General features: G+C 34.2%; 2 protein-coding genes across 2 annotated transcripts; both read left to right on the top strand.

Annotated features, from left to right (window-relative positions):
- The first annotated feature begins 1925 nt into the window (after nt 1-1925).
- On the top strand, nt 1926-7909 carry LOC111378396 (prohibitin-3, mitochondrial-like). Its single transcript, XM_023001589.1, has 2 exons — nt 1926-2940; nt 7577-7909. Exon 1 carries the CDS (start codon nt 2094-2096, stop codon nt 2931-2933), a length of 840 nt encoding a protein of 279 aa, XP_022857357.1. The 5' UTR covers nt 1926-2093; the 3' UTR covers nt 2934-2940; nt 7577-7909.
- Nucleotides 7910-8947: 1038 nt separating this feature from the next.
- Nucleotides 8948-9687, top strand: LOC111378397. The gene is made up of 2 exons (XM_023001590.1): nt 8948-9123; nt 9281-9687. The coding sequence occupies exons 1-2, from the start codon at nt 9037-9039 to the stop codon at nt 9512-9514; spliced, it is 321 nt and encodes a 106-aa protein (XP_022857358.1). The 5' UTR covers nt 8948-9036; the 3' UTR covers nt 9515-9687.
- Nucleotides 9688-10570: the final 883 nt, after the last annotated feature.

Below are 10570 nucleotides of genomic sequence, written 5' to 3'. Positions count from 1 at the left end.
ATGGCTGGAATTGATATACAAAAAATTGATACATATATTCGTAATAGTGCGAAAAGAAGGCCCGCTCCAAGTTGTTCAAGAATAGTGTCATTGAGTCTTACACATGGATTAATTGCGACATACACAGCACATGTAGCATATATAATTCACAAATTGATACATACAAAAGCAAAGAAGACATGAATTGATACAAGCGAACTCAAACGTGTCTACATAAATTGATTTCGGTTATAATGCATATTTATATATAAAAATATTTGCAAATCACCAAATTGATTTTGATATACGTGATAGGTGATTATGTTTATAAAAACCACTACTTTCATTAAATTTTGAAGAATTAAGCTTTCGTACTGATAATATGTTATGAAATAAAAAGGATAAGAGATAAATAAGAGAGAAAAATAGAGAGCCATAAATCCAGTGTATATTTTACAATTAGAATGGAATAGACTCTTTGAAGTAGATAAAACTTATCTACATAATCATCAATCATTATCTCATAGTTTTATAACAAGATGCCATTAATTTTGCTTAATTTTAGGAAAATATTTAGTAAGTTTTGATTATTTTTAGTTCAGTTACAAAAAACAAAAAAACAAAAACAAATGAAAGTATTTTTGGCTTTCTTCTCTATGATATCTAGTAGTTATAATATATAAATTAATGCATAGTATTTCATGAATTATTTTTATGTACTTGGTTATATGTGATTTTTTTCCGCAAAATTTTCCCATAAATATAACTAGTCAACAATTTTAAGTGGAAATTACACAATTGCGGGGTTTAAAGTTCACTTTTAAAAAATCAGGGTGCAAAGTTTAATAAATAAAAAATAAGGTGATATTTATATAATTAATCAACCTCTAATTAAATCCACCTAAATCAATTTCAAAGCCTAATCATTTCACCCGTCCAGACTCTCCCTTCTTTCTCTTTGTCGTCGACGATTTTTTCTTCTCTCCTCTACCTCTCTCCATCCTCTCTCTCATTTTCTCTCCAGTCTCTCTCTTCTACTTCGACAACCCATTCAAATTCTGACAATCGGTGACTACATAATTGCACTGTGCAACACGTGCGAAGCGTACGGTGTTTGCAATCCATCAATGCAACGTCGCGACGTTGAAATCCTTTGGCGCCAACGGCTTGTGGAGGGGGTTTAGGGTTCTTTCTCTTTCCAATTTGAGGAGGTTATGGCGGCGACAATTTGGGGATTTTTGGTAGATCTAGTGGTTGTGTTCATAAGAGTGGTGGTGGCTTTACGACTCTGATTTTGGCTCGGGTTGTGCAGTGTTTTGGTTGACAATGTTTGTTAGTTGGTGATGGTGATATTGGCGGTGATTTTGAGGTGGTGACATTGGTTGCAGTGGCGAATTTGATGATTTTGTTGGTGGGATGGTAGCTGTGGTGGTGTGGTAGATTTTAGCATACGACAGTGTGTTGGTTGATTGGAGGTGGTGGCTCGTTGTTGGAGCAAGGTGCAAGGATGTAGCAGGGATGTACGTGGTGGTTGAGCTGATGGTGGTGAGGCGGTGGGATGTCAGTGACCAACTATTTAGGCGTTTGTGACCAACTATTTGATTGATTTGTGAATAAATATTAGGTGTCTTTGGCTAAAAAATAATTTGTAACCAATAAATTGTAACATATGCGACCCTTAGATAAAATATGACTTGTAATTTGAATGATTTGTGACCACGAAATTATTTGTGATCAATTAATTTAACAATAAGCGACCAGTAAATACATTTGTGATCTATAATTATGAATTTGTGATCATTAATGATGTAACTGTAATTTTATTATCTTTATTTAATAATTTTTTTTAATTAATTAAATACAAATCTGATTTTTGAATTTTTAAACTATTTACCTAATTTTTGAACTGGGGCAAACATAACCGCTATTTTTTCCCCAGTTTTAATTGGGCGAAAGTTCACAAGTCCACATATGTAGGCGCAGGCCCGCTTTTAGGGGTTAGGCAGGGTTTAACAAATTTCTTGAAGAAGAATCCACTGCAACTGCATCCTACTAACTTGAACCCCCATTTCTCGTTAGGATTCAAGTTGTCTTTCATTGATCAACGTAAAATAATGGGTAGCAGTCAAGCGGCGGTTTCGTTCCTTACAAACATAGCACGCGCAGCCTTCAGCCTCGGTGTCGGCGCCACCGTCCTCAATTCATCACTCTACACCGTCGACGGCGGCCAACGCGCTGTCCTGTTCGATCGATTTCGCGGTGTGATCGATGATACTGTCGGCGAAGGTACTCATTTCCTGATTCCATTTCTCCAGAAACCGTTCATCTTCGATATTCGTACTCGCCCCCACCACTTCTCCTCCGTTTCCGGCACTAAGGATCTCCAGATGGTTAATCTCACCCTCCGAGTCCTCTCTCGCCCTGATGTTAATCGCCTCCCGGACATTTTCAAAACTCTAGGTCTCGAGTATGATGAGAAAGTTCTCCCTTCCATAGGAAACGAAGTGCTTAAAGCTGTTGTTGCGCAATTTAATGCGGATCAATTGCTCACCGAGCGTCCCCACGTGTCGGCCCTAGTTCGTGAAAGTCTAATTCGAAGGGCCAAGGATTTCAATATTGTTTTGGATGATGTGGCCATTACTCACTTGTCGTATGGGTCGGAGTTCTCCAGGGCTGTGGAGCAGAAGCAGGTGGCTCAGCAGGAGGCGGAAAGGTCTAAGTTCGTGGTGGCCAAGGCGGAACAAGAGAGAAGGGCTGCTATTGTTAGGGCTGAGGGAGAAAGTGAGTCTGCCAAGTTGATTTCTGATGCAACTGCAACTGCTGGAATGGGCTTGATCGAGCTGAGGAGGATTGAGGCCTCAAGGGAGAACACAGCCACCATGTCCAAGAGTCCCAATGTGATGTACCTGCCTGATGGAAACAATATGCTTCTTGGGCTCAACGCTGGACGTTGAATATAAGGTACTGATTACCAAAATTAATTCATTTATTTTATTTGCAATTCAATTGATTTGGAGCTTCAAGTAAGATTTGTTATTTTAACTTGTTTGTTTGGCTTTTGATTGAAAAGCTCGTGTCATGCTGGTAAATTGTATGTTCTCTTCATTGCCTTGATATTGAAGTTCCTTTAGGATATGTTTGGTCGCATGGGTTGGAGCATTAGAAAATGGGGAAATATTTTCGTTTGATTCTTCCCCAAAGCTCATCCACTGTGGTGCAAAAATTTAGGATATATATATATATAGTTAGTTAGTTAAATCATTCATCACTAAAATTTACCTATGATTAACACTTGCTCACTCAACAATAGAAGGCTACTACTGCTCGTTTCAATTCTATCCATCTACTTATGCAAAAATAATAAAAAATAATAAATAAATAAAATGATAATAATAAATCCACATGGCAGATGGAAATTCCTCGTGACAACAAACGGTGTTAAAAATTGACATGGAAAAACTTGCATTTTTTACTAATGATTCCACTTGGACAAAATTGAAACCTACATCAACAAATGATTTGACATTGAACTAAAAATTGAGAAACCACCAAATTTATATGAACCAGATTCCTCTACTGAAAAATGACATTTAAATTGAGTCCCACAAAAGTGTCAAAAATTGTACATTGAATATGAGAAACGTAAGTGACCCATAACCATAAGACCCGCAGAAATTTTACTTTTGAAGAAACAATGTTGGAGTGAGCAAATGAGGGACCACATAGAGGCAATTTGCTTTAATTTAATATGAAATTATATATTTTGCACATTATCTTTTTAATATTTGCACGTGATCAATTTGCCCACCACTTTGTTGTTGAGTCACATTCTTTCATGTGATTTAGATTTTGAATGGAATGGTACTTAGTAAGGATATACTAATCACAACCAATTTATTCCTGAAGAGGTCACCATTGTGTAGTAATTCTGAAGGTATCTAAATACCTCTACTATGTATTTGGCAGTGCAATGCCCATTTGTTCTATCGCTCATGCCAGCGTGGTCTGAGCTTTTATATTTTATCTGAGCGCATCTTTTTTATTGTTTCATGAAGCCCAAATCCTCCAAGTACAGTCTAATTTACTAATGTCCTGGCTCTGAACTTATCATTGGGCCTAATTAAACATCTGGGGTGCATCCCCATGGTTCCTATTCCTTACCTAGACTCCACATTTCTGAACTCTTTTCCAACCTCCAATAGAGGATCTAACTTTTCCTTCTCGGATCATAAATTGAAAATGATATGTGCTTTCTTCATGGGAAGACTAGTCCGCGTGCAACTCCTCTTTACTTGGACAGTAACTGTCATCTAATCTGATAGCTCTTCCTCAATAGCGTTAATTTTGATGGTATGATCTTCATTAATCCAACCGAAATAAGTTTCTTAGTCAAATTGAAAATCATCATCATTAACGTCTGAATTGGTCAATTGACATTCAATGGATACAACTTTCTCCTCAAACATATTATTTGCAAAAACTAGATACTGTTATGTTAGAGGATCAATTATATTGCAGGATGAAACCATGAAAGGAACTGAAAGACTTGGTATGGTAACAAAAGAAAATGAAACAAAGCATTTGACCAATGCGAAGAATTCACATGTTGCAGTCAAATAGTCACAAAAAGCTTTTCAATTAAAGTACTCAAGCACCTAAATTGTAAACATTCTATAGACAAATGTCTTTCGACGCTACACAAACATGATTAGGAGTGGCAATCAATTTAAATGTCTTTCTAGTATAATTCCAAGAAAGATTATCATAAAAATTTAGACCTTTATAGTATATAATCCACAAGAGCTTTTTCATTGTAACATTTTTTAAACAAGGCTTCTCATGTTGAAGACAGTTTCTAGCTCAGTTAATAAAAATTTCAAGCATGAACAATTGGAATTACTATGCAATTATAACATGTTTGGAAATAAATTGGTTGGAAGGACTATAACCTTATTAAATATATCATCTTATTAAAAACCTAAATCATGTGAAAGAAGTGGTCTAACAACAAGAGTTTGACAAATTCATCACTTGCAAATATTAAAATGAATATGTGCATAATATAAAATTCCATATTCCATTAAAAAAATTACTTCCATGTGGTCTCTCAGTTACTGTCTTCAACATTGTTTCTTCAACAATAAATTTGCATGTCATTTGTGGGTTACTTAAATTTCTCATACTTGAGGAACAATTTTGGCACTTTTGTGGGATGCAATTTGAATGTCATTTTTCAATAGAGGAATCTAGGGTTCATATGAATTTGGGGGACTTCTCAATTTATATTTCAATATGGATCAGTCGTTGATTTATGGTCCAAGATGGGATAAAAATTGTTCAGGTTTGATCAGGGAAGAATCGTTTGTTGAAATTAGAATTTTTCGTTTTAGGGGCAGAAAGGTCATGTGTTTAATAGTCAAATCCTACAAAATTTTAAGTTTCGACAATTGTAAATAAACTTCGATGATACATTTAAAATGAAATAAATAGACTATTCAATTTTATCCATCTTGTCAATTTTTAATACCATATGTTGCCTTGTTGGATTTACATTGGCCATGTGGACTTTTTTGCACTAGTTTGACAGATGGAATTGAAATGGGTGATGGCAGGTAGCATTTTGTAAAAGTGAGTGAAAAATCTGGTAACATGTTTTTTTAAGTGAGCAAGTGATAATAATCATAGGTAAATGTTGGTGATGACTGATTTAATTAACTCAGATATATTTACCAAACTGATGCTCACAAAATGAAATCAATCTAAAAATCATTTAGTAATTAAAATAATACTTACCAAGCATATAAAATTATAAAATATTAGATTGGGAAAAAAAAAAAAGGAAGAAGAAGAAGAAAGAAAAAAGAAAAGAAAAGTGCGACTAGGCCCCCAAAAAAAAAGAAAAATGAAAATAGTAATTTAGAAAAAGCACAAAAAAGTGTGAGAAGGTGTGTTTTGCACCATTTCGCGCCTAGGCTAAAAATTTGAAGATATGGCTTCTGAGTAAATAGGGTTGGGCAAATCTCCATAACCGAACCGACTGAACCGAATCGAACCGAACCCGACGGTTCTTGTCAAATTAAATACGCGAACGGGTATTTGAATTGAGAACCGACGGGTACGGTTCGGTTCTCGGTTCTAGACCAAGAACCCACTAAATAATCCTAAACACCTACACTAAAGTGCATAACGCTGTCTTGACTCTCGTAGCCTTGTCGACATTCCAAAACCTATACAATCGTCGACCGACACTGTGACCTCCAATCGAAGTTGTGACCTCCGCCAACCGAAATTTTGACCGTAGCGATCATTTGAATAAGGTAGTCTACGAGTCTCTGACATTTCAAAACCATTGAATGTGTCATTAGTTATATTTATATAATGTTGTTATAAATGTTAAAAATTTTAATTATAGTACAGAACCGAATGGAACTTAACCGAACCAACCCACGCCCACCCCTATGGGTAAATATTAATAGCTCTCCCATTCTGTTATTACTGGTTATAAATTCCTTTTATTGAGGTTGTGTTTTCTTTGTTTTAGATGGATGTTTTTAGATGATGTTGGATTTTTCAGCAGGCAAATTTCTTTATTCCTGTTTTTTTTCTATATAAAAGTGTGTATTTTTATTGATAGACTACACAATGGTAATGAACTACATTTGATGTACTCATAATGCTGGTTCTGCTATTGATATGGTATCAGTTAGGGGTCCTTGATTGTTGCTAGTATAGAAAGTGAAATACATGGTTTATGGTGCACCCAGTGCAATGTCAATAATTCAATTGTTATTAACTTCATGAGAAGTGTGCATATTCACATGTATATGATATCAATGCTTATTTTGTTTGCACTAGTCTATAATATAAAACCTCTACTTTTCTGTCTGAATTTGCTCATTGTGCTTTTGATGTTCAAAGTTATGGTTTCTATTAGGTTCATAGTGTATGGTTTGTTATTTGCTTTAATTGGATAGGATCCATTTCTTGTTTCTTGTTTCACTACCTATTTCTTTCTTTACTCTTTACACGTCTTGCTTTTTGAGCGAGTGAAAGAGCATTAGAAGTTGACCTTATGGAGCAGAATATCAAGCTGTAATCTTTCTTATTTTGTCGTCACTTGTTTTATATGCTCAATTAAAATTTACAGTCATCATCATTATACGAACTTTATTGCACAGAATAACGTGGATTCATTGCAATTATTTTTTAATTTAATTTAACTTTTTATTATTTTTAAATTTTTTATTATGTTTTTTTTTTTTTTTTTTTATTTTTTTTAAATTTTTTTTTTTTTTTTTTTTTTTTTTTTTTTAATTTATAGATCACATATCTCAACACTAACTGGCTGGTTATTAATTGTGGGTTAGTCATTTTTGTACGGATGTGGTCCACCATTCTACATGCTGCATTTTTTTCTTTATTCATTGATGTCAAATCTAATTTCAATTTACTCAAGAGGGCATTATGAAACCAAAACTGGATTGGAATTTCTTTCTTTCTGTAATGCTATTGATTCTTTTAGATTTCGATCTATTATCTTGTTATTATTCAATTGCGCTTCTGGACATCTAATTCTCTTTTGCATTTTTATTTTCAGGATGCTAATGTGTGGCACTACTGCCGTGGGAGGTTTGGCTATTTGTTTACAGATTTTTGCTAATGGAGATTTCTTTGTTCTAGCTGGATATTTCTAGTTGGGAACGTTGTGATGAGTTATGCACGGCTGTTGAGAACATTTTTTCCTCTTTCAACTGCCAATATAAATGCTATTCCTTTTCATCTCTCTGCCGTCATTCTGTTGGATATCCTACCATGAATTTCTCCATTATTCGTTACTTTCCTTGTTTCCTTCAAGCTTCAAGAAATCTTTAGTAGACAGTAAAAGGAATATTTTCATCGATATCTGATAGGAGATGAATACAATGTCTGAGCTCTCAAATTTACCATGCAATAGTTTTCAACACCCAACCGGAATATACGGGAAGTTTTGTTTCTTGTTTTTTTTATTGAGTAATGCTATTTGCAATCGCTCATTATCGTAGTCGTCCTACGTGGCTTACATGTAGTGGTTAGTGATTTGATATATTAATATGGTAGTTTTTTATTGCTTTATGCATTAAATCATTAACTGTTACATGTATGCCATATAAGGCGATTACGGTTGTGAGCGACTGCAAATATCATTATTTTTTTTTATTAGATCTTTGATACGTCCGATTAAATGGACCTGAAAACCAGTCGGTACCAAGCTTCATGAAACTTGCCACACTTTACTCCTATAGCTATAATCTATCGAAGTTGTACAGAAATTCAAAGTCTCGGGTGAATGTTGTTCACTTTATACATTTGTAAATGTAAAAATTTAGGGTTTGTTCTACTGAAGACAGCTGAATATAACCACTGAAACCTCATTAACCATCAAATGTTTAATTGTTATTTATTTATTTATATTGCTTAGATTTAAAAATTGTTTCAGTTACAATATTACAATAAGCACTTGTCTAATTTTCAAAAGATTGCCTGTGCTTTTTGACAATCTTTTATGGTGCAACTGATATTATTAATAAAGTTTAGTCCGGTAAATGAAGCAATTTAAAAGTTAGGAGTCACATCATTAAACTTGAAAAAAGGATGTAGCTAATGTGGTTGAAGTTGAGTGTTATAAACAAAACAATTCAAAGTTTGGTGGAAATATGAAATTTAGTATTAAGTTTAGGGATCATTGATAAAATTATTCCAAAATGTACCCCGAAGAGGTGCCTATTTGTCAATAATGCTGAAAAAACCGGGAATAACAATAGGGGGAAAAAAAGGGTGAGTTGGCAGCTATGATTGAATGTTTCTATATGTTTTTTATCCAATTTTCAATGAAAGATTGCCAAGTGTCGTCTGGAAATAATTTTCTTTCACCAAGTCTCTCCATGTAGCATGATTCTTGCAAGTTTCACTCTTTCCCCAGTCTCTATATAAATCACTTGAACTGCCTTTAATTATTCACACACCAAAAGAAAAGAAAAAGAGAGTTTTCTTAGCAAAAAAATTCAGTAGTCTGTGAGAATGGCCACAATGCCCACCCCTGGAGGAACTACCCCCGATTTTGATGATCTCGCTCGTTTTGCTGTTGATGAATACAACGGGCAAAGGGTTTTCTTTTTCGCGTTTTTGTGTTGATTTTGTTAATCTTCAACTACGATTATTTTTTGCATCTTATTAATTACAATTGCCTTCGATTTTCATGACCGTATGAAATTTTGGAATTGAGTCTGAAATCTCATTTATTTTTCTTCCCTTATGACTGCAGCGTCAACCAGTTCTGAAATATGAGAAGGTAATCTGTGCGAAACGGGGAAACGTGTTTGCAGGGTCCACGTACTATATAATCCTGGAGGCGTCCAAGCCCGATTCCATGTCCAAGCCCGTACCCAATGCCATGTGTGCAGGGACGGTGTGGATCACCACGCTCACGCCAGATAACCCCAAGATGTTGCTGGATTTCGAGATATATGAATATAATCTTACTAAAAAAGCCATGTGATTGGACTCCTATAGCAGCAGTTAACTCGTAAAATAAATAAAGCAGTATTGCTAATGTTAAATGTTTGAATAAACTACGAGTGTATGGTATCGTGAGAAGCAATATTATGAATATAAGTCCAAGTATTGTTACCCAAAAACTTAATGCTATGAACTATCAATTTACTTAAACCTAGCTTGTGTTTGAACGAACTTAAGTTCAATTATGTAACGATATGTGGACATAAAACTAAAATTTGTACATAAAATTTAACCGAAAAACGACACGCAAAACTTCACAAAAAGTTTTCATGAGATTAACTTGTTCGGATTTCTGATTTCATTTAAGTCAATTTATGCTTAATTTCGTTTAACATACAATAACCTTACCTACGAGGGTTAAAAATCAAATTGTTCGAATTAACTAATAATCTCTTTTGAACAAAATTAATCCTACTTAAATGCACAAACTCACTACATCTCTATGTAAGTTCCAACACATAATATGCATTAATTCAAAGAAATTCAATTAAAATGTAGCATAACATGTAGGAGTATCTCTCGATTTCTTATCCAAGATTATGTTCCTATTGTACGAGCTAGACATGTATATTATCTTTTGATCTCAATAAAATCCCTATATAAATTAATTAGTGATCAAGCAATTGAATTTGATTAGCACACAATAAGTTATTAACATAATAAAATATTATTTAACAAAAATGACCTAGACTACATTGTTCATCCTAACATGTAGAATTTTAGCCATTCATCGTGGCCAAAAAAATACAAAAATTAAAAAGTCGTCAATGGGTTTTTATCACAATGAAAGGAGAAAAGGAGCTACACTATTGTTGATATCGCTACAAGAATCCCAGAACAATTCTTCAACCTTAATCCTTGAATCTTGCAATACTACCTCGTTTATCATTCAGTACCATACAACAGTGAGTGCATTTATCATTTCCATTTTTTAAACAATACATGTTTTTTTTAATTGTTCACCAGAAAATTTGCACCATCTGAAGTTATTCATAGTAAACCCCCAACTAATTTAATTGCATTTCTCTTAAAAAAA

The sequence above is a fragment of the Olea europaea genome, unplaced genomic scaffold, assembly GCF_002742605.1.
Source record: "Olea europaea var. sylvestris unplaced genomic scaffold, O_europaea_v1 scaffold1812, whole genome shotgun sequence".
NCBI classification, from domain to species: Eukaryota; Viridiplantae; Streptophyta; class Magnoliopsida; order Lamiales; family Oleaceae; genus Olea; species Olea europaea.
Note: the sequence above shows the minus strand (reverse complement) of the source record. Positions and strands in the feature narration are given on the sequence as shown.

Coding starts and splice junctions, on each gene's coding strand:
- LOC111378396 (XM_023001589.1), top strand. CDS start 2,094: ATGGGTAGCAGTCAAGCGGCGGTTTCGTTCCTTACAAACATAGCACGC.
- LOC111378397 (XM_023001590.1), top strand. CDS start 9,037: ATGGCCACAATGCCCACCCCTGGAGGAACTACCCCCGATTTTGATGAT. Junction 9,124..9,280: donor ATGAATACAACGGGCAAAGG/GTTTTCTTTTTC, acceptor TTATGACTGCAG/CGTCAACCAGTTCTGAAATA.